Here is a 25,459-nt window from a genome sequence, read left to right as displayed (position 1 = left end):
ATCAGTTTATAATCTGCTCTTGGGGAGAGTTTGCCCTGAGCATCCTCTTCTGCCTTCTCCCCAGCCCTCTTTCCCTGTTTCTGGGATCTGGAAGGCAGAAACACATCCACACACAAAAGCCAAGCTCCAAACTCTTATTTTCACGGCCGAAAGAAAGAAAGAAAGAAAGAAAGAAAGAAAGAAAGAAAGAAAGAAAGAAAGAAAGAAAGAAAGAAAGAAAGAAAGAAAGAAAGAAAACTACACTGGAAAACAAGTGAGCAAGGGGCTCCCTGTAGGGGAGGGGAGTGGTTCCCGCCGGAGGGCAGCAAAATTCGGAAAGCACGCGGACAGCTCGCGCTGGTGGCCAGCGCTGCGAGCACAGGACGCTGGAGCCGCAATTAGCAGGAGCTGCAAGCTGCGGGGCGGCTGCGCCCACGGAGGCGGCGAGGAAGGGACCCGCAGCCCCCAGCTCAGAGCAAAGGCATCGCGCCCTCCTCTCGCCCAGGCTCCCCCCTCGCCCCCCCCCCCGCGGCCTCTTCCCCCTCCCTTTTCTCTGGCGTTCCCAGCAGCTTAGGGTTTCAGATGTCCCACCGCCGTTTGACCCCCTCCCCCCTTCTCCACCCCTGCAAATGAGGTTTGACCAGCAGAGGCAGAGCCCACCTCTGGCTGAAAAGCACTGACATTTAGACTCCAGGCTTCAACCTGTTTACAAGCGGCTTTCCAAGGGACTTGGAGGTGGAGGGAAGGGCCAAACAAAACACCAGCCGCCAGCCGCCCCCCAAACTAGAAGTGGCTTTCGGAAGACTTCACATCAACAGGCACCACCAAAAAGAGAAAGGAAGGAGAAGAAAACAACAGCGCCTGGGCAGCTGCCTCCAGTTCTGACAACTCCAAAGAGACACACTTTTTAAGTGGCCAGCAGGCTGGGACTCTGCAGAGAAGGACCAGAAGGTGCCAACCGCAGAGGGGCGCAGATGTCTTCCTGCACCCCCACCCCACCCACTTTGGGTTTTGTTCACCGTCCTGTCATCTGTTTTTCAGACCTCTTTTGCATCTAACATGGTGAAGAAAGGAGTGAAGAAGAGAACAAAGTAACCCCCGGGGGGAGCGAAGAGCTCTGGTGACCGACACCACCAGTTCCTACTACTTCGGCCACCCACGTCCACTGTTCACCCTGAGACTGGAGAGACGCAGGCAGCGGATCCGAGGACGGAGCGAGGACAGGCAGCCGGCCCTTCCGAGGAGTTATGGATGTTGGTGCACTCGCTTCTGGCCAGATCCGTACCCAGAGGGAGCTAACCAGTAGCCATCACCTCCAGCTGTCTCTTTGCCTCGCACCAGGTCTTACCCTTCCAGTATGTTCCTTCTGATGAGACAATTTCCAGTGCCGAGAGTTTCAGTACAATGTGGAAATGGATACTGACACATTGTGCCTCAGCCTTTCCCCACCTGCCGGGCTGCTGTTGCTGCTTCTTGTTGCTCTTCTTGGTGTCTTCCGTCCCTGTCACCTGCCAAGCTCTTGGTCAGGACATGGTGTCACCGGAGGCCACCAACTCCTCTTCCTCCTCCTCCTCTTCCTCCTCCTCGTCCTCTTCCTTCTCCTCTCCTTCCAGCGCGGGGAGGCATGTGCGGAGCTACAATCACCTCCAAGGAGATGTCCGCTGGAGAAAGCTGTTCTCCTTCACCAAGTACTTTCTCAAGATTGAAAAGAACGGCAAGGTCAGCGGGACCAAGAAGGAAAACTGTCCGTACAGTAAGTAACAAATGCGTGCTCCTCTCCTTCCAATTATCCACCCCCACCCCACTCGGGGAGGGGGGGGCAGAATCTGTTCCAGATGTGGCCAGCTAAATATTTATGTCCCCAACCCCTGTAAAATGATGAAGTGGAATACTTTCACACTAAATCAGCCCCCTCCCGAGTATACATTGTGCGCAGCATTTCCTCCACTGTGCAAGCCTCCTCCACATCCCTGGCAGCCCTGTTCCAGATCTCTCTAGTTTGTCACTCACAGGATCACTCCTGGTGCTGTAGAGTTGTTGCTGCTAGGAGATGTCCCATTCTGTCTCCAATACCTTCCCCCATCTCACCCAGAGGTCTCCTTCCCCTCCCTTCTGGAAATGGCTCAAGTAAACACATTTTGTTTCTTTTCGCTGGCAATCTTAAGAGTTTTGGGACAGACTCCTCAAGCTGAAAATAATTATCCAGTGTCAATTGTCGGAGCTTTATGGGAACTTGAAGGAAGAAAAGTCACTTCCACTGTCCCCCTGGTCCCCAGCAAAAGCCCCACCACTTCTAGATAGAGGCTAAAGAGTTTATTTTCCCTGGTTTTGATTTTTTTTTTTACCCCCTCCTTTCGGGTCCTTCATTTCGGTTTGAGTGATTGCAGTCCATGAAGTTAGTTTTTCGGGCAGTACCGCTGCTATTTGTCTCCTGCCTGCCTTCTCTCGGTAACATGATGCTCATGTCTGCATTGTCAATAGCATATGCGCTGCTTTGTGGTGTCTTGTTGTACTGTTTCTTCTGAAACCTCTCATATTGCAGAGGCATAGTACTACAGCATTGTAAACATCTGGGACTGGATTCACGCAGACCTCACACAAATTTCATTGTCATCCTTTTATTTTCAAAGTAAAAGCCCACGTCTGTTTTCCAAGGCTGGATCCCATAGGGCGAGGTTGGTCTCCCAGCACACATTCTGCAAGGGGACCCTTGGATCTCTTTCTCTCCGGGTTTCCTTTCTCCCTGGTCTTTCTTTTGGTTCTGTCTTGTGGGGGGTGGGGAGCTGGGGGGCTGAAAGGGGAGGAAGAATGGGGAGAGAAGGGGTGGATACCATGTCTCTTCTTGAATCAAGCCAGCCAAGCCAGATTATTCTGTTGGTTTCCTTTCCTGGTTACTTTCAAGTGCCGAGACTTATTCATCCTCCATTGATTGTTGTTTGAAAGGATCCCAAGGCTAGGTAATGGTGCACTGAAGACAGTAGACAATGACATTTAAACATCTTTAATGACCACTTGGCTTTATCTCTTCAGTAAATTCCAAGTCACCTTTCAAGGGGAACTTTTTGTGATAGTTCTTTGGGAATTCTGAGTATATATTGGCCAGTAAACTTAAATATGTGAGTCATATCCATTTCATAAGTTTCGACTCAGAGTCTATCAGGTCCTGATGAAAGTGACAAATGACCAGAATTAAGCATTTTGTTTTTCGATAGAGATTACAGGAATTAAGACTCAGATTTCTTCTCGGAGGACCAACGTTAACGTTCGCTAGTCTTCACTTGCTTGTATCCTAATAGCTCGTTAAAATTAGCAATGCCTTTATGAGCAATACATTTTCAGAAGCATTTGAAAGTGATCTATGTTAAGTTTAGTTTTGGAAATATTAAATACCTTTTTATACACACACACATGTATCTCATTCTGATGCTTAGAAAGTAGCTGGAATTCTATTAGTAAGAATGAGTACTCCTCCTTGAAAGTCTGTCACTGAGTGCTACGGATCCTATAGATAGCCCTTATGGTTTGATTACCTAATTTTTTTTTTTTTTTTGCCTACTTCTAAAGTAGAATTGGGTGGTGGTACCCAGTAAAAGGAAGAACTAAGCTTGGGGTTGCAGGTTTTTGTTTTTGTTTTTGTTTTTTTAATCCCCATGGCTTGATTTCCGTTAGTTCATATGGAAAACACAAAGAGATGGAATAAAATTTCTAAGGTTTAATCCTTAGGCTACCTTCTTCTTTTTGATATTTTGAGAAGAGCTCAGTCTTGCTGTTGGCCTGCTTTGATTTTTATGTGATGTAATGATCAACCTGATGCTATTTTAGTTTATGATCCATAGATGACTATTTTGTAAAATAATGATTCCTGTGCCATGAACTACTTAGCAAAATGACTCCCGGGGAACACATTGAGTTTTATTTTTACAATATGAACTATCCCAAATGAGAAAATTATGCAACTTTTATTGCATAAACAAGGGCAGCAAATTTCCACCCAAACATTAAAAAAAAAAAAAAAAATTCTTTTTTGTGGGATAACATATACTAATTACTAATATACTCTCTTTTGAAATTATAAGCTAAATGTATAATATAAGAAGAATGCTTTAATTAATGGTTTAAAAGGGAGGGTGGTTGTGTTGCTAAATATTGCCAGAGCATCACTAATTTAAGCTTTCCTAGAACATGTGTATGAAAGCACAGCGAGGGAAAGGAACAGATTGAAGAGACCTTAATCTCACGTTTGGCCCAGCAATCAGAATGTCGCTGTCATCTCCAGCTGGGCTGATTCAGCTGAAACACACACTATCAGTAAGATATTGTTCAACTATTCCATAATTGCACGTGAGAAACATTTGCCACACCCACAGGGTGGCCAGCCAGCCAGCCCACCAAAAAGTAGCCTGTTAAATATCAGGATATCTAATCTCTGAAAAGTGTTAGTTCCTTGTCTAAAACCACATTTCAGTGTCATTTCCCTAAACAAGATATTAATTAGTCTCAGTACACAAAGCTGTTCTTTTGGGATTTGCTTATTTTAAGACTAATTTTTTTCGTTCCATTTGACCCCGGTGTTATTGCTCCAGAATACCATCACAACTTACCTAAGGGCTGATATGTTTGTGATGCCTTGGATAACTGAACAGCTGTTTCGCTGGCTCATTGCCAGCAAAATGCTAACAAAGGGGAAGAAAGGAACTCACTCATAAGTATCACAAAATGATTTTCTAACTTCTTCCTCCAAAGCTAACACCCTATTTTGAATAGTTCTGAAGTTTCGACATGTGTTAAAGAAACTCTTCTCCAACTGAGTGATCACTATAGCTCTTTTTTTTTTCTTTAGAAGGGCAGTAGGGGTGTATATTTTCTTTGCTCTTTGCTATTGTATGGAAGTGAAATAAAGAGAGTGGGGTGAATTATGTTTCTCCTGCTGGAAGGCTGAGAAAGCTTGAATAATTGAAAATAGCTATGGCGTGTCTGTCACTAGATATGTGCAGGCTCATTTAGGTTTTGTTTTATCATTCCTTACATCGAGAGCTTTGCCCTTGAAACATTACCACTCAGGTCTAGTTCTGACCTCCTAGAAAGGCTGGATACAGCTGTTAGGTCCCTTTGCAAATGAGACTGGTTGACTTATTCCTGAACATGAGGAAAACAGCTGTGAGTTTCCTCCCATGGTTGTCACTTGAAGAAAAGAAGAATCTAGGGAAAGGAAAATATAGCCCCAAACTAGAGACAACTAAATAGATACTCCCAATACAGAGTCTCAGGGCTTATGGGTCTTTCTGAGAGAAAAGAGAAAAAGAGAGAGACAAGGAATATATAACATGCAATCCATCTCTTCATGACACTCAATATTTACAATAGTCCACAACTTTGATAAAAATTATCCACATTGAAAAGGATGAAAGCTAAGGTTGGAATAAGCGGACTTTCAAATCACACAACTGCAAACCAATGAAAGCATAGCAGGAATCCACCCCCATCTAATTATCTCTCCTTGGAAGCTGTAGGTCTCAGTTTATTAGATCAAAACCCTCCAAATCTCCTACAAACGAATCATCTAGAACTCACGTTGCCTTTTGCTGTGAACACTAACCCATTTCCAACTTCACTAGAAGAGAAGTAAAAGAACCGTGGGGATAAAGTGAATATTAAAAGATAATCATTGCAGGTGGCCATGTGGTACCAGACACTGTCACTGTGTCCTTCAGGTCAGGGCTCTGTCCTGATATTATGTTTGAGAATATAATTGCTCACGAACACACACAAAGCACACATACATCAATCTCACTTCTGTTAACAGAGGTCATTAGGAATACATGCCTATTTAAGAAAACCCATGAATGTCATTGTATACGGTAATTGTTTACAGCTGAGGGCCAAATGCTTAATTGTTCCCATGTGCAATAAAATAATTTGATTGTAAATACCTTTGGGAGCTTAGGCTGTTGCAGGAACCTCTTAACAGAGGACTGATTCTACAAAGAGTGACTTAAAGCTATAGATAGTAGGAATGCTGTAAAGCAAATGGGTAAATCAAACAGATACTTTGCCACTTAAAAATGATGGGTAGTGATGCTAGAAAAAAAAAACCCAACACCTTAGAGGCTTGTATTATTATTACTCTTTAGTCAGGAATGTAGTTTATTATTGAATGAAGTCTTAAACAGTGTTGAGGAGAGAAGGAACTACAGTATTGCCTCATAATAAATACTCAAGTGTTTTCTGGAGTGTGTGTGGGGGGGAATACTATGAGCAATTTATGGCTTCCGCTGGTGTCTTATTTACAATTGTGGTTCTTTCTAGAATTTGCTTGCAAAATTTATAACCAGAAACATTTAATCATCAGCATGGAGGATTTATGAAAGTAGAGGCACTGTATGTAGTGTTTACATGACACTGTCTTATTACCTTTACTGCATCCGTACCATGTGGACCCTCCACTTTGATGGCTTTATCATAAATCCATTAAAATGCACAATTTGAGACTTTCCTCTTCATAAACCTGATTTATAACCACTACTAGAAGAACCCAACAAACCCGTTGGCTGGAATAACATGTTGGTGTTGGAGGAGGAGAATTTAGGCCCCAATTCCTAGGTCTTGGCAAATTCAGGATCTTGGTACGTAAAGGCACAGGGCGTTTTTATTTAAACACACAATTTTTGAAAAAGAAGGGTCCCATTAAATCAAAGCCCACTGTCTGCACATTTTCTACATTGTCACTATTCAGCTTTCACATAAACTCTTATGCTAGTGTTTCCTAAGAAATCAAATAGCTTGCAATGAGCGTGAATAGATACTTTAAATTCCTATACAATTACCTTAATGGTCAGAGGAAAAAACCCATTTATTATCCAAATGTCTAGCTTTCCACAAACTGAAATGTAGGGGAAAAGGTTGGCAGCTCATTTAAAACGGACTTATGTTCCTCACATTTATGAGCTGCCTATGGATATCTATCTGTGTCTTTCCCAAGCCTTAAGGCCTGTATGCGTATCAAAAATTATAGTGCAAATTATATTTATTGTCCTTCCCCAGTACGAGAACACATGAGTATTCAAGGTGATTTTAATCTATTTTAACATTAATTCTCTGAACTTTGCAATGAATAGCAATTCAAATGACAGTTTTACTATGACTGTTCCAACATTTGTCAACATTAATAGTTGATGTTTGCTTAATATAAGTAAGTAAAATATTAGCGTTTCCATTGAAGAAGTTAAAAACCTCTTGCTACTTTACAGTGAGATGAACTACTGATCGCTGTTCATTTAACTGTAATAGTTTTTTTTCAAACAGTTCAGAGATATAACAAGCTTCATTTTGTTTCAAGTATTATTTTACAAATGTATATAAACATTGCAAGGTAGATTACAATTACTTAAGATTACTTTTTTATTTACCGCCTGACAGAGTTTTAAACTTTCTTTTCCAGATTTAAGGTATTGACTTTCTAACATCAGCACATCTCACAGTATTACATTTACCTGAACCAGAAGTGAATACGACCAAAAATATCATAAAGTGTGCCTTTAAATTAGAAGAAGGAAATGTATCTGAGTCTTAGGATCCATCAGTTATACTCCAATTCCAAATTAATGGATACAAAATTTTGATATTATATAGTATACTTTTAAAATGGAGAACTTCTTTTTAACTATTTTGTAATTAATAGAAACATTCACAATATCTACCAGGGAGCCAGATAACCTACAAAATAATGGCTGTCAGGACTTCTTGCCTTTAAATCAGGTCACTTGTGTTCTTTCTTTGAACATTGTGTTCTAATTGGAACAATAAATCAAAGAAGACACTCAGAGTAGATTCCCATGTAAGGTGGATAACTGGACAGTGACTTTTTACTGCTGCTAACACGTGCATCCAATTACCGTTTGATAGATTCATAGTGCTGGCAGTACGGCATTACCTCATCGTAGAGCTCACCTAATAATTCTTCTGCCGAAATCTGTCTACCTTTACCTATCCCTAGCCTGTCAGTATGTGTGTTATCATTAATGAGGAACTTTCAGATGTTTGGCATGCTTCCTGCAGTGGATGATGTGATAGAAATGTTAATTTATTACCTAACTAAGCTTAATAGAAGGTAATGTCTTGATTAAGCTGATGTACCCTAAACTTTAAATAATTAAATTAACTGGACAAACCTAATAATTCCACTACAATTATAACCTAATTCTGCAGTGTTGGTTAACGGAAAGATAAAAGACTTATTTAGAGGCCGTATTATACTACAGAAAAAAAAATATGTACTTTTTTTCTTTCAGGTACCTTTTAGGATGCTCACTTTCTTGATAAGTCTAATTGTTGTTTTAATCTCAATTCTTCTTAAGGTTTGGCTACTGTGTTGAGATTGGGTTGCCATCTGTGGTATTGCAACTCGACTCAAGGCTCAGTTACTTGCTAGTAGCCCTGTTTTGAGGTATCCTTTGACAGCTCAATTTTAGAAACACTGGGAATCCCTTATTAGTTTATCACCTCTCCCACTATTTTCTCTTCCATTTTTGTTTGTTTTTAACTTATTTTTTGCCAGGCCCTTAACCTACTGCATATCTTCAAACCCAAACAAATCACCACTTAGCACCCAGAAGCCAGGGCCAGAAGCTCAGAGAGATACTTTGGGCATTAGACAGTTTATATTCAATGCACAAGAACTCCCTCAGTTTAAATTGGACAGGCACTAGTAGCCTCATTATACTGAACTGCCAGCTAATTCCTCCTTATCCCAGGGTAGGTTCTTCTAAACTCTGCCTACACTAACAGGAGCGGGGGACGCGGGACCGTTATTTGAACATAATTCTATGTTTGATTTCCAGGGGAAACTCCTTCCCAAATACCTATGTGTAATGTTTTGTTTTCTATTCTTTTAACTACTTTTTTTTTTGACTTGCACTACTCTCTTGATCCTCTGCTACCTTACTTATCTCCATACCTTCTTCTAAACTTACATAAAGAAAAACAAAGATAATTTAAGAGTGAGTGTTTTCTCCATATGTAGGAGGACATAAATACTGGTTTAGAGTTACTTGATACTCCCAACTATCATAACATCCCAAGGATTATCAAACAACTGTGTATAGCTTGGGCAAATGTAATTGACTTTAAAAAAATGAATCCATACCTTTGTTAATTCTAGTCATTGATGAGGAAATATATATATATATATATATATATATATATCCTATGTACTCCTGTTTATGCAAAAACAGAAGTATATCTCTATTAGCAATATTTTGAAACACTGCACAGTAGTTAGATTCTTCAGCCACATGTATCTGTATTCATATTCTTCTCCTAAGAAAGCACCTTTGGGAACTACCTGCTAAATTAGAATCATTAGTTCTGTAAACAAAGTCAGGCTCTTTCTATGCATCCAATTTATACGTTTCTGTAATAGTAACTAAAAGTTAAGCTTTCTAAATTGTTTCTGATTTACCAGTGGAATTAAAGAAATAGGTATTAATACTCTGTAATATGATAAATGTGTCAACGCATGACATATTTACATCTAAAGGGAGATATTTTTTAAAAATATTAATAACAGTACTCATCAGATTTTTCTGGGCAGTTTTAGAGTGTATCTCTAGAAGGGTACATCGCATAGATCTGGAAGGAGAGTGACAAAGATGCCAATCAGATTACGGTATAAATGTCTGAAAAACGAAGATGCAGGGGACATCCAACCAGCCTGAAAGCTAGTGTAAAACATGTGACAAAAATTCCAGGAGCTGGCAGAGAAGTACAACTAGAGAACCCAAAGCACGCAGGTATATACTCCAAGAAGAGGGTAGGGATTTTACTAGAGCACCGAAGACAAGAATTTTAACTCCCTGGATAGAGTTCAGGCAGTGAAAAGCACGGCACTCCAAAAGGGCTGACCTGACAGGAAAATATAACCCAACTCTTGGCATTCAACTGGATGTTAAATTAAGTGAAATGAGACCCTGTGATATAAGAGAAATCCCACAGAGGTCACCAATAGCCTGTGTATCAGCAGAAAGAAAGCTCAGACCCAAGTCTTGCTAAAGAAACTATACCTTAACGATGGAATTTAAAAAAGCATGGGCTTTGATTCAATGTAATTAAATATGGCTGTAGAGTGAAAGTAGACTTAGAAGTCACAGGTCTGGTTGCAAATTGCAAGACAAGAGTGTACAGCTTTGCACAAGGTGCCATGAGTAAAATAAGCACATTAATTTTTCTTCTCTTTCCTACATAGTAAAAATAAAAATAGAGAAACCACTCATTAATTAACTCAATAGAAACATGACAATATTGAGAATGCTATAGTGAAAGCTATGGGAGAGATACGTACATACTAGGACTAGAAACACAGCATGTGCTTTGTGACTAGTGAAGGTCCTGGAGAGGTGGGGTTAAAGGAAGTGCAGGAAGCTAGGACAAGGCACCCCGAGGCTAGGCTTGAGCAAAGTTCACAGAAATGGGACTTGATACATGGATACCTTAATATTATGTGCCATATGAAACACCTTCATCAAGTAGATACAGCATTTTTAAATGAAGATAATACTTTAGTTTTTTTTTTCCCAAGGAAAAACAGCTAATTGTTATTTGTTAAATTAACTGCACTAACATTAAAGAAATACAATTTGAAGCACCATACACATCACCTGGGATTTGATTTGAATTATGATGCTCATAGTATTCTTAAGTTTGAAGAAAGAATAGAGGGTCTTCAAGAGATTAATAACAGATATTTGAACATTGACCATCGAAGGCTGACTAAGAAGGAAAACTAAGAGTAATGAAGAAAGGTAGGATGGAGAAATGAAGACAGATTACAGGATGAGAGGCAGGGAGAGAAAAGTAACAATGTCTTCTAAAATTAAATATCTTAAGTCACATTATACATCAAGAGGATCTGGTTTTGTATGAGGACTGCCAAGACATTGGGCTCTTTGCATTCATTTCCTGTCCCTTTGCTTCAACCTTCTGGGCTATTCCTTTACAAGTTTTCGTTCTTGAGACAAGAGTTCATCACAGGGAGCTGAAAGAGAACAGGATGCCATTTACACTCACAGCTGAGAAGCAGGGTCGAATTATGCAAGGGGCAGACACTAACTGGAGCAGAGATTGATGACATAAGATCACAGTAGGAAGCGATCCCAGTAGGACATGACAGAATAGACAGGAGTAAGAATACCCCAGAAGAGGACACTAGAGCATGCACAGTGTTTTTAAAAAGGCATTTAGGAGATGGTATAGCAACAGAGTGAATGGCTTACAGTCTAATGGCACACAATACAACCTCAGAACTTGCTGTCGCATAAGAAGCGACCGTGTATATATCCCTATGTTTTAGGGCTTCCGTTTTTCTGTTATGGTATTACCTGGACATGGTTTTGGGTAAAACATACATTCTTCGTTTTTAACATTATCCCCAGTTAATTTTATCTTTTGGTTTATCATATCATATGTATGTATGTGTGTGTATACGTGTGTGTGTGTGTGTGTGTGTGTGTGTGTGTGTGTGTGTGTGTGTGTCTTGCTTGTATGTATATATGTGTACCACGTGCATGCCTGATCCCCAAAGAGGTCAAAAGAAGGTGTTAGATTCCCTGGCATTTGAGTTATAATGAGTCACCATGTGGGGGCCAGGAACTGAAGCCAGATCATCTGAAAGACCAGCAAGTGTGGCTGCTAACCTCTGAGCCATCTCTGCAGCCCCCTCATTCACTTTATGAAATAGAGAAAAACACAGAAAGCAAGCAAACAGAAGTATTGGGGGACAAAAGTCATTCTGTAGGCTTATAATTAACATAATGAAAATATAGCCAGGAGCAAAAAATTCTAGTTGGATTAAAAACAATAACACGGAATATTTTTTTAAAATAAGGACATAGAGCAGATCTTGATGTGGTCATTAGTTTAAAATTTGAAATATGGCCAGCTTTATATGTTCTTAACATGTGGGTCAGTGGGAAGAGTTGTATACGCAGAAGCTAATTCCCCAGTAGCACTACTGGGATGCTATGCCACACGGCCAGACTGTGCATTTCCTCTTCTCTTGCACCGTCTTAGGCTTCCTTGATGTAGATGATCATAGGAAATAACAAAGCTGGCTACAGCTCATTATCCTGGAAATGAAATACTTCGGTATTTTTTAAACAAACAAGGCCTGTGATGCTGACAACATGTATATAATGATATCCAGCAATGAAGCTGGGTGCTTTGTAGTCAGACCTTCGTGGAAAAAGAAATCTGAATTCTGAAATGTCATGGCAGAGTGATCTTAGCCAAGCTACTGTCCAAGGCTTTGTTCTGCACCTGAGCAAAATGGGTTACTAATAATCTACCTTGTTATCGATACGGAGATGTGTTCGTAGATTTACAACTGTGACTGAAAACGGAAATTGTAAATTCTGTACCGGACATGGTACAGAACCCAGAAGTGTTGACGGTCGTCAGTCTTTGATGCTATGATCAACTTGTATTGTCACTAATTATCTCATTATCTAGGACGAGCCGTGGATTAAGTAACATTTGTAGGATAACATTGATAATACACTACCTAACTTTGCTTTATAGTTTACAGTACATTTAAGTTTTCATCGGCTCTTTCTCAAAGTAATAATAGTATACAAGTAAGGCAGTCATTGTTACCCCATGCTATTTATGGAAGAGAAAATTAAGCCTGAAAGTCGTATCCAAGTTGAAGATGCACAGTTCATATGCGTCAATATCTGATGTATACAAAACCCTCCCTCTCCCATGTATGCTAATACAGTTTTGCATTTGACTAGTCACTGCTTTTTCCTAGCTTCATCCTAATTGAGAAAGTTGTTATGGGTGTATACTATGTCTCACTGAGCTTTGATAATAAGCACTTAATTCAGCATGTGGCATATGCAATCGGTTTTCTCCACTTTTATTATTAAACAAATTAATCATCTTCACTTTATAGCCTTAGTGGAGGCATTGAGACTTTTCTCCGGTCAGTCATATGTTCTGAAAAGCATGATTAATATCCTGTGTGCTTGTAGAGAAGGGACTGATATAAATGATCCCATAAAATTCCAATTTTAGTCTCCAATTCTGAGAAATGGGAAAATACTTTAGAAGGGTGATTGTTAGTTATCTGACTTGGAAATACTCAAGTTCACCCAAACCTCTGAATTAAAATTGTGATAGTATGAAATCAATCATTTTTCATAGTTCCTACATATTTCCTACTTTTATAAGATTATTTTCTATTATATTATATGGAAGTGAATAATGGCTTTCCTCTCCTGTACAATTAATGCTTCTGGTGAGAGTTGTTTCTGATTTCAGTTATTTATTTTTATTCTTGGACAATATGATGGCTGTTTGGAAATTTGAAGTTCTCAGTAATTCCTTTAGAGGGTAAGAATAATGTACGGCAATTAGTGGGAGTAAAGGGAAGTGGCACGCAGTCTTGATTTTGTCAAAACATTTACTGTGCGATCTTAAACAGATCATTTACTTTATCTTGGCCTCAGAGACTTATCTCCAAAATGAGTGCCACCGAATTGAGCTAAATCATCAGAAACTACTCAAGTTTGGTTAAACTCATCCCGTGAATGAAGGAACAGAGTTCAGAAACATACCTCTACTGGGAAATAGCTAGGATATGCTAACTTCTTAACAGTAGTTGTTCATAGACATCAGGGCCTAACCCTTCAGTCCTGTGGATGCAATGTTAAGCTGTATACGTTCCATGACGGACATTATATCTCTTTAGCTGTGTGGACCTGATAGGCTAACACCAATGTTTCAATTATGAAATGCTGAGGAATATTAAATGGAGAAGGGAGAAGATGATTCAATGAGAAGTCAGAAGATACAATGATACAGTGTTTGTTCTGAGCATGACTGAAAGAGCCACAAGGCAAGAAGTGTGGAACCTGTAGCTGGACTAGGAGAAGAGCAGATTTTCCTTCAAGAACCACAGAAGAGTTTGATCCCTTTGGCCCCTTGAGGTAGATCCTCTGAAACGGATGCTGATGTTGGACATCTGCTCCCCCGCAAAGGTAGTAAAGTAATGCATTTGTGCTAACATAACCATCTTTGTGGTCTTTTGTTACAGAAGCCATAGTTATTTTTGACATGCAAAGTAGAAAGAAGGCTTTTATAAGCAATGACTAGAAGCGTAAAAGTGAAGAATTTTTAGACTTGTATTTAAAAATGCAGAGTTTTTGTCTTGTTTTGTTTTGTTTTTCTCTGAAACAGACACCTGGTAGAAAGGTAGGCGTTAAAAATACTCTAGTTAGAATATGGAAGACTTTTAGGTATAGTAAAGCCTAAGTCACCTAGGAGTATCCTATCCATCCCTTAATAAACATGTGTTGCTGAAAATAAAATTCTTAGCATTGCTTCTGGGGAAAGTGTGGGGGAAATGACGGCTGTGTTATTGGAACCTGGAGGACAGGTGATTGTTGAGTTGGAGGTTCAGTTTGTAAGTGGTAAATGTGACAATCTGGGAACATCCTTAGTGCTAATGTTGACAGACAGACAGCCTGCTTCTTGTTGCTACGATAAAATTCATGAGAAAGGGGAAACATTGAAAAGAGACCTGTTAAGTAGAGAAAGCATTGGATGACTTGGGGGAAAAAAAATCTCAGCTTATTCAGTTGCAAAATATTTTTAAACTAAGAGACATGCGTTTACAAAGAGTAGGCCCAAGGAGCTGCTGGGAAGCCATAGAGTATTCTTAGGCTGTCCGTAGAGAAGTGACACTTGTGCCATTTCAATAGTAGCCAGGAATAACAATGAAACTGACCACAGGATTCCCTGTGATGCATGTAAATGGCCCACGATGATGGTGAGAATGTTGAATCAGCAAAAATGCTGCTTTGGATTAAAATACGATAAAAAATAGGCAAGACGAAGCAAGATTGTCAAGTGTCCCACACATTTCTATGGATAGTGAGGAGAATAAACTGAGTAAAACTTTTCAGCCACAAGCACATGCTATCTTCAGAAACAAACAAAGGTCACTGTGACCACAGAGTCTTGTGTACAAACTTAACTCTTTGAGTAGACAGGCAACAATCTTCCAATTGTGTAGCCAGATGCTGGGCTAGCAAGTGAAAAGAACTGTTCCCAAACTAACACTGTTGGGTCTAAAATGGCTTGGGACTATGGAAGACCCTTTCCTCCATGTATTGGCTTCTTTGGGGAATTGTACTATGCATAGCTGCAATTCTCTGAAGATTTTGTTTCTACATTTGAGAGTGAATTATTTGTATTCGGGTTCTATAGAAAAACTAGTAGAGAATAATTTTGTTTTCAGATAGATTGTGTTATTTAAAATATGAAATTCGAGATATTTGAACTACTGGTATTTGATTTTGAAAATATTATAGTATAATTGATGGAATCTTTGGAAGAATGTTGAGGGATGCTATGGAATGCATGTAAATTTGGGGGCATCCAGAAATCTTAAAAGGTAAAACAATAGACAGACAAAGGTAACAGGTTGTAGTCTTGATAGGTTGTGGATATGACCTTATATGGTATAATTTTGTTGACAGAATTAAAATATTAAGATGAGATTATTATGGCTATCTAGGTAAACCCTAAATGTCCTCAGAAATAACCTTATACGAAAATGCAAAAGGAGATGAGATATATCCATGCAAGGCAGGATGTGATTTAATGATGGGTGCAGAGATTTGAGGATGATGCACTTCTGGCTTTCAATGCAGCAGGTGGGCCAGGAGGAAAAAACAATTGTGGGTTCAGAAGCTGAAGGGGGCATGGACTAGAACCTCCCCTGAAAGGTATTGAGGCCTAGCCCATATAACCCCCTGACACTTTAATGTCAGTCCAGGGAAACTGATACTAAATATACAGATGCCAAACCTGTGAGGTAACAGACTGCTGCTGTTTTAAGCTCCCAGTTTGTTAGAGTCAATGATGGCAGCCTTATATAGACCAAATTAAGAACAGACAAGGTCATATCTTATGGTAGACAACACTAAATGTAGAGTCCAATACATGAACATTACAGAAATCCATCTACCTCTTAACTGGATGAGGGAGATGCCTGGATGCACCTGCTTTCTCAGCTCCTCTAGAAAGACTCGATGGATGATAAATGCAAAAATTCTTGTCAAAGCAGAAGGCTCAGAGTGGTACCCCAGACCTGCCTAAATATAAATGAATACGTTTAAATGGTTACTTGTTTTTAGGACGTAGTTTAAAAGACTGTTTTTGCTTCATTGTTTTTATTCTCATGTAGCCTTTCTGTTACTACAATTTTTAAAAGCATTGCTTAGTCAATACAGAATTTGACTATCCAGATGGTCCTTTTTTGCAGTGATGTCAACTCACGTTGGCTGGGTTGAAAGGTTTCCCTTGTGTGGTTCTAAGATCAGCTCTCTTGAGACTGTTGCTAACTCCATGGAAACCGTTCCTATTGAAAAAGTCCCCTTTGTAACCGTAGGTGACTGAAGATCGAATTATAAAAGTAGGTAATTTGGGCTGGAGAAATAGCTTAGCAGTTAGGAACGCTTGTTTCTCTACTATAGGAGCTGGGTTCAGTTCCCAGCACTTGCATGGTGTCACACAATCATCTCTATCTAGAACTGCAGTTCTAGTGGACTGGATGGTGTCTTATGGCCTCTTTGTGTACACAGTACCTACATGGTGCACAGACATAGGGCAAGCAGCGCAGGCAAGCAAAACACCAATGCACATAAAATAAAAGTAGTTAGTAGGTACAGTTAATTATTGCTACTTTTTGAAGAATGTCTTCAAGGTTAAAAGAGTTGCCTGAAGTTACTACGTGTTTGTTCTTTTTAAAAATTAACAGTAAAAACTCTCCTCCATATGTGAGAATGCATAATGCTCAAACGACAGACTGTATTCCAACCTGTCCTACCTCAAGATGTTTTCATAGTACTCTAGTTATCTCCTGAAGTTTGAGGGTCTAGGAAAGCAGTGTGGTTCTACAACTAACATTACTTCTTAAAGATAGTTCCTCTCATTACAGTGAAAGCTATAGAATTTACAAATAGAAGAGAAACATTTTGCCGTCCAGCCTTAAGACAACAGGACTTCTGCCAAGCTGTGGTTGACTGCCCCAGCCCCTATTTTTCTCCTTAATGCTCCCTTATATGTTGGACTAGACCTATAAGGATTTGAAAATAAAAGATAATGGTAGAGATACCTGGGTGACTACAGCTATGAACAACATTATGGTGAAAAGAATTAGGTAACACATGCAATGCAGAATTACTTTTAACAGAACATTCTAGTTTTATGCTTTGAAACCAGTCATAGAACATGAGGTAGTTCAAGTCTCTAGGGCATTCACTTCTAAATTGTTTTTAGTGGTAAAATGGCTACAAGAGTCAGTTGGACTCTAGTCCCTACTCATTATTCTTAATATATAAGATTCCTTCCAATAAGCATTTAACAAAAGAGCTTAGAAGCAGGAGAGGGAAGCCGGATTGGAACTATTTTATAATAATGGACAATAAATAGTATTTCAGAAACACGCTTACAGATTAGATCGCATGACCAGAATGTATTGGTGTGATTATTCAAATGCAAATTATGGATCTTAATCGAGAGATAATTTATGGAGTGGAGTGGGGGACAGAACCGATTCCCAGACAGTAATCTGAACTGCGATAAACAGCTTCATTTGATTTTACTGTGTCAATCAGTCTTTAAGAAAGGTAACACCGGGAGTGGCCAAGTTGTTTTGAGTTTAGGATAACTTGAAAAATTGGCAGAAAAATCTTCATGCACACGTCCCAGGCTGGCAGGCTTTCCATTCTTACATATATTCTGGAAAGGGAGAAAGTGCCAGTATGTTCTATAAAAGGGAAGTCATTTTTAACATAAGTTAAAACAGATGCTTGCGTTCCGCCGCCCCTTGCTTACTGACAGGGGTTTTCTGATAGAGCTGAAATTGGGTCAGTTTTCAGTTCACTGTGTGTGTGTGTGTGTGTGTGTGTGTGTGTGTGTGTGTGTGTGTGTGTGTGTGTGTGTGTGGGGAGAAGAAAATGTGATCCTCTCCTCCAACTGGCTGTTTCCTCACTATACCTGTGTGTTCTGCCACTGCTCTTTGGGAGCGAGAGCTGGAGATGCTGCACCAGATGCCACTGTGTAAACAAACGTTCGAGTTTGGGGGCTTCTCCCTCCATTGATTTAGAAGCCACAGGAATTTCGGTGCATGTGCCTCTGACCCTAAAACTTCTACCAGCACCTTAGCTCTCCAAGTGACCATCTGAGACTGAAGTAAAACTTCCAAAGCTGGTAGGACTAAGAAGGAATACCAGAGAGAGCTTTCTTTGCATGCTATCTTTGGAACTGAGTCATTCCTTAGGCTGTTTGGAGCATGCCTCTGGGCTGTGAGAAATTCCTTCTTTTCATTGTTAGAATTGAGGTTTACTTCCTGAACACAACATTTTTTTCCCTCGAAGAAATGAGATTGGTAATGTGGTTAAATTAAAGTACGTACATACATACATACATACATACATACATACATACATACATACAGGTTACTTTGTCCACCTTCATTTTTTGTTTTATTTTGTTTTGATTTTTTTGCATACAAACAATATCACTTAATATTTATGCCATTTCTTTTCTACTGACAAAGGCAACCTCATAGAAGAAGACTTAGACCAGTGGCCCAGTGTTCCTCATGGGAATTACTTTGGTAAAGTCACAACAAATATGAATCTGAGGTAGCTAATAAAGAATTAACAACGTGTAGCATAGCTAAGGTGCGCCATTTTAGTTTTGTTGTTTACAAACTTTTCTCTCTTTATTATAGGCTGTAAAATAATTTAACAAGGATACTTAGACTGTTCAGCTGAGCTAACGGCTAGTGACACTGACCAGAATTCATTAGTCTCAAATCTAAAGTAAAAGGCTTGAGCTTGTCACGATCCCCACAGACAACATGGGGGCGTCATTATTTGTTACAGCCTGTTGTGTTGGCGTATGAGACCATAACCTTTGTGATCCAAAAGAGAAACTGTTTCCCCTACTTAAAAACAAAACCAAGAGTGAAACCACTAATTTTAATTACAAGAAAAGCACCATCTGTTGACTGTCCTGTTGAATATCACTTCACCTTTTGGAAACAGTGACTATAGACTAAAACCTTGCTGTCTTTGTCCTAACCCATCTTACCTGCATACGCTGCTGTTCATTGACACTCTGGAGTTTTAACTTTCCCACAAGAGTGACTTTTCATGCATCTGCCAGGGTTTCAAGTAGACCAGACTAACTTCCAACTCCCCGTGTAGCCAAGGGTGACCTTGAACGTCTGATGCTCTTGCCTCTGTTTCTTTAGTGCTGGAATTACATGCGAATATCTCTTTGGTTTTAGGGATCAAACCCAGCACCTCATTTATGGTAAACAAGCACCCTACCAGCTGAACTAATCTCCAGCACTACTAGTTTTGGCCACAGAGATGGCTCAAACATCTTGTGTGCAGTGGCCCACAAGCCTGGTGATCTGACATTGAGCCCTGTGACAACCCTGGTAGAAAGGAGAAAATCTACTCCTGAAAGTTGTCCTCTGACCTCTGACCTCTACAGGTGTACACACACACTCATGCATGCATACACAATAATAATAAATTTAACTAAGTTAAATTTTACAGGGGGTGGGTAGCCAGCAAGATGACTTGCCAAGGAAAGGTAGAAGAGAACCAACTCCACAAAGTTATCCTCTGACATGCACATACACGCTGTGGTACATGCAGTCCTCCCATATCCCACACACATCCACACACACAAAAATAATTATAACAATAAGTAGTGAATTTTAGTGAAATAGTGACTTTTTGGTGAGGTGGAATGAGGGGTAAAAAAAACTTATAATAAATTATCCAATTCTTATTTTGCCGTAAAAACAAATGAACTATTCAGTAAGATACCTGTGTTCACGTAGATCTGACAGAAAATTCTGGCTTCCAGAAGTCTATCATAGAACAATGTGCAGGCTCCAATTATCAAATCAGTTTTGAATCCACACACATAGTCTTCCTGTGTCATTGTAACTTTTTGTGTTATCTTTGTGGACATCTGCAGAATCAGTTAGTTGAGCAGGTCACATTTGAGAACATGTGTGTACGATTTTAATTAGGCAGCACTGAGTGGTTGATGCAAACTAGTTGAAGGAGACTGATACTTATCTGTCTCCCAGTTTCAAACATTCCCTCAGCTGTTTTTTGGACTTGCATAAAATAATAACAATAGATATTGTCTTTGCTATCCTTTTCGCCTTGCTGCACCTCTGCCCTCATTTCAGGGAAAAATAAATAATAAAAAATAAATGGTGTGGAGACCAGGAAAACCTATCTAATAGATATTTTATAGTGGGAGTGGGACACATTCATGGCCACTGATTAATGTCACTGAAATTTTATCGTCTTCACTCAATGGAGGCCCTAGGATTTTGAGCCCTGTTAGTGTGGTTCTTGTTTCTATGCACTCTACTCTCCTCACCTAGTGTATTTTAAAATCCTTCTTCCACACATCAGTCTGGTATACAGTGTGTTTCCATAAATTGAGTTCCATAGCTATTGGAACTTAAGTTGCACTCGATTTTCTTTATTTAATTCTTCTTACATAAAGACCCCATAATATTTCTTCTTGTTATCTAGAGATTTTTTTTACCTGCAGCTACACAAATCTGGCTCCTGTTTTTGTCTTTGTATTCTCAAAAAAGGAAACAGACTTTAAAAGAATAGCCTATTTCTCAATACTGTCCTTTTCAAAGCATGATAAACATATTTTAGAAGATAGCGTTATAGTATAAATTCTTTTCCAATATGCGTTCTTCCAGCTTGAATTCATATATATAATTCCTCACTGTCAACATTTGTCTTACTTATTTACATATGAGGAAAATATTTGTTATTTTCCATTTATGAAATTTTATTCTGAGGCCATACTGCCTGAAGACATGTTCTTCACTAAGAAAGCAAATTTTTATGGTCAGAAGTAGCACTTGAGAGGCAGAGGCAAGAGCTGGAGAGATGGCTCAGTGGTTAAGAGTGCTGACTGCTCTTCCAGAGGTCCTGAGTTCAATTACCAGCAACTACACAGTGGCTCACAGCCATCTGTAGTGGGATCTGATACCCTCTTCTGGTGTGTCTGAAGACAGCTATAGTGTACTCATATACCTGAGAGGCAGAGGCAGACAAATCTCTCAGTTTGAGGCCAGCCTCCTCTACATAGTGAGTTCCAGGAAAGCTGGTGCTATATAGTGAAACTGTGAGTGTGTGTGTGTGTGTGTGTGTGTGTGTGTGTGTGTGTGTGTGTGTGTTTAAAAGCAATTATTTGAAATTCTTTTGGTACTGTTGATATTCTCCCTTCAATTTATGTTCCCCATAGTGCTCTAGTTCAAGACCCCCAACCAATTCTCTTTATTAAAATACTTATTCTTAGTAAATCCCCAAATCTACATAAAGTCATTTCTAAATCCAAAGGATAATTGAAGAATTATCAGAATTCTGGATTAAAGGAGAGATTTATTTCCCCATCTTAGGAAGTGGCTTTTCTAATCAGTTTCAACTAAATGAATCCAAAGTCAGCTTTTGGCATACTTCATGCTAATGGTAAAGTTGCCTTTTGCTTTTGAAGGAGAATTGATATTCACAAATCATATGTCACAAGCCACTAAAAGTGTCAGAATCCCACAGCAGGCCCTTGGTGGCTTGTTAATCTCCCCTGTTTAAAGGAAACAGACTAATTCACTTACATATAATGAAAGCCACGCTGCTCGACCCAGCCTCTCAAGAAGCATCAGCCCATGTAAGCACCGCCTTCTCTCTTCACCTCCTTCTTCCTGGCTCTGACAATTAAACATGGAATTAAGGCACAGTGATTTCCTTCATGTTGCCACATCTGAGTCCTTTCAGATGTCACACATGTGAAAAAAAGAGAACAGTTCATGTTTTTCTTGTGTCAAAAATAAGTAGAAGGGTCTCCCTGCCCACGTTTACCGTTTTTCCCCGCAAAGTATACGAGATAAATCAGGATGTTAAATGCAAGGGCCAGATGTATATATAACCTTTTGGCCTCATTATTCTAATTGGTTTCCATCAGGGAGAGGGTGGGGAAAAATAAAATGCCACAAAATAGGAATTAATTATTGTAAAGCTGAGGAAGTAAACGATCCCCATTGGCTTAGCTAAAATCCAGGAGTTTTAAAATCATGGCGATAAGAAGTTTCAAGAGATTAGAGGATAAAATGCATAATCCTAAAGAAGGAAGAGAAGTGACTTATCTTTATTGTTTGCACTCAGTTATTATCTAATTTCCATGTATTGTGCCCAGGCTATACTATATTTAATACTTCATATATGTATGTACACACACACTCACACACACATTTATTTTTGTACTTTGAAAGACATGCCAAATGTTCTAACACTTGTGGCTAACTGTGCCTGTAGTTGGATATTTATTTTGACTTTGTGTTTTTTCCTTTTTAGTAACACTGCTTATTTGTAGCAACTGAATATAGTTGGATGAGGTCACCCTTACAAGTGTCTTAATGACAAAGGGAGAAACCTGGGACTGGGATGAAAACTGATTTGTGCTTTCAACATATGTCTTATTCAAAGCTTAGGGTCATAAAAGTGAATATCTGCAGTCAGGATATTTCGGAGGGAAAAGCTTTCATTGCAAGCACACTGTACATGTTAGTCATGGCTCAGAGTGGTGTAGGAATTTTATGGAGTAAGAGGGGGGAGGGGAAGGAAGGTATTGAATTTCCTTCCAAATGTATTTTTAAATAACATTTCAGAATCAGGACCTAGGAAGAGGGGAAAAATACTAAAGAGAAAGATTTTGCTGTTGTCACATGACTTGAGAGTGGCATTGAGCATCAGGAATGAGGTATAAAGAGACCCAAAGAGACAGTGATTAAAGAACTGACTGTGGCAATGTCTAGAATCCTACAAGATACCCTGCTAAAGTGTGTTGACAGCTAATCTTGGACTATAACATCAGACTGGAGGTTCTAAGGTACAGAAGAGACCTCCAGAGGTCATTTAGGTCACTCCATGCTCGTCCCACAAACCATACCCATCATTCTGACATCTCTTTCCCACTCTTAAGAATGGTAATCACAACTGGAGATTTACACTGTGTTTGTTAATAGCCAGACCTAGTATTTGGTTAAATATCTGGATATATGTAATATATATTAATGAATATATTCCTTATACATACATATTATCTATTTTCACTTTTCAGCATGCATGTCTAAATATACCTCTTCTTGGGATGAATAATGTAGTTCATTTCAAATCTCTCTCTCTCTCTCTCTCTCTCTCTCTCTCTCACACACACACACACACACACACACACACACATGTTTATTTTTGTAATGTGAATTGAGGAGGAGGCTGGAATGATGGTTCAAAGAGCTTGTCTACCACAGTATGTAGACATGCTTCAAGTTCAGATTTCAAGGATTTTAAAAGGGTAAGGATGGGGCGAACAGGGTGGAGGAAGGCAGGTCTCTTTGAGACTCTGGCCACACAGTGCAGCAGAATTGATGAGCTCTGGGTTCAGTGACAAACATTATCTCCAAAGATAAAATGGAGAGGAATCAATAAAGACAACATATGTCAACCACTAGACGTCACAGCACATACTCACCTTTGCATTCCCATAGACACACACACACGTGTGAACACATATGTATAAATCACACATATGCACACAATTTAAATTGCAAAAGAAAATATATAACTTAGATGTCTCTGAGAGTCTCTGAGTCAGAAAACCCAGGTCTGTAATTAGAGTTTATATCCTTTTACTTTTTACTATGCTTCCTGGAGTTATAACTTTCTGAAATATTTTGAATTACACAAAGAACATTAAGTATAAAATGTCATGTTTACTACAGTCATTAATTTGCTGCCTTACTATATGGGTAATTTTATTCAGGTAGTTTGTGTTATATAAAGTCTAATGAAAATGTGTCTCAGCCAAATAAGAAACTAGCTAGAGAAAAGAAAGAATGAGGATCTCTAGAGACCAAAAGTGTATGTAAAAGTGGAAAGGATTTCAAGTATAGGATATCATCATTCCTATCCCACTAACTTAAAGATACATTTCCTAATGATACAATACAAATACAAGGTTTCTATGAACATTTTGTTCACATGGTAAAGAGAATCTCTCAATGGGGAAAGATACTATCAATACATAACTGAAATGTTTCTTTAAAAGTGGTTGAATATTTTCATTCTCTGATTCTATTTTTCAAGATGCATTCGACAACATTCAATGTCTATTTTATTTTCTTGGAATAAATATGGCAGTTCAGACAAAACCACAGACTGTGACACTTGCTTCAAAGTACTCATAGAACTCTTAGAACAGTCCAACATCATCCTCTGAATGGTTTTTAGATTTTCCAGTTTATAGTTTTTTAAATTGCTACTGATTTCAAGAACAGCCAACATCTGAGTCTGGCTGGTTCACTGCTGATATAATCATTCCCTGAAGCTTTAAAATTCCGTCTTCATTACTCCTGCTTACCAGAAGGTCCAGGTAACATTCATGTAAGAATACATTTCTAAATGATATGCTTTTAGGTCGGTTAGACTCTTCTGTTGTTTAGCCCAAATTAAACTACAAAAGCTACGTAAATAGTGTTGTGGAATATTGGGGAAGTTCCAGGGACTCTCATTCAGAAGTGTGTCCATTACTCGGCAAACACACACGGAGTGCTCACTGTACTAGTGAACTAGTTTAGGATGGTAAGGTGAGTAGTCGTTACTTTTACTTGCTGCTCACAATTTGGTAGCGGAGGGAAACATAGGTATTCACACAGGTGCATAACATCCCGAATAATAGAGAAGGAAGGGGATAAAGGAGAGTAAAATGTAAGCCTAAGGGGAGTCTAAGTGTTTGGTTAGAATAAAGGATACAGCTCAAGTTTCCCCAGGGAGGACTTCTCTTTGTTGGGGACTAAAGGATACATGGGTCATCTTTAAGACATTAGGGCGATGGTAACAGAGACAGAACAGCAGCACAGATTATAGCAGAGAGAATTAAATCTATCATGGTAAGGAAACAAAAGAAATCAGGTGTTTATTATTTAACAGATAGTATCTATCTGTATTTTATGAAATCTCTGTATGTAGTGGAGTGGTGCAGTACGTACATGATTCATCGCCTGAGTCACTGTGAGGGATAGTAGTTCTGTCATATGTGGGAAAATGTAGAGAGAGACACGGTAAAGTATAAGTGCTGTCCATATGTCCTAATCAATTCAATCAAAAATATTATATAACAAGGAGTATATTTCCAATTTTCAGGAAAACCAAGGCTAACTTAAGCTAGTTGCTGTGTGTATACTATGATTAGCAAAACACTGGTCCCAAGCTAAGACTACTTGAATCCAATCATTACGGAATAGCATGTCCCTTCCTTGTGTTTAATGAACTTGGTAAGGTTTTTTTTAGCGTTCTTGTTC

The 25,459-nt window shown here is 39.2% G+C and overlaps 1 protein-coding gene across 1 annotated transcript in view; it reads left to right on the top strand.

Moving 5' to 3' along the window:
- Window positions 1-1,199: 1,199 nt before the first annotated feature.
- The window catches only part of Fgf10 (fibroblast growth factor 10), a 75,209-nt gene continuing 50,949 nt past the window's right edge, over window positions 1,200-25,459 (top strand). Inside the window, exon 1 of the mRNA XM_032896848.1 lies at window positions 1,200-1,732. Within this exon, the coding sequence (XP_032752739.1) occupies window positions 1,384-1,732 (349 nt within the window). The 5' untranslated portion in view covers window positions 1,200-1,383. The remainder of the gene's footprint in view (window positions 1,733-25,459) is intronic.

Source organism: Rattus rattus, chromosome 3, assembly GCF_011064425.1.
Source record: "Rattus rattus isolate New Zealand chromosome 3, Rrattus_CSIRO_v1, whole genome shotgun sequence".
NCBI lineage: Eukaryota > Metazoa > Chordata > Mammalia > Rodentia > Muridae > Rattus > Rattus rattus.
Note: the sequence above shows the minus strand (reverse complement) of the source record. Positions and strands in the feature narration are given on the sequence as shown.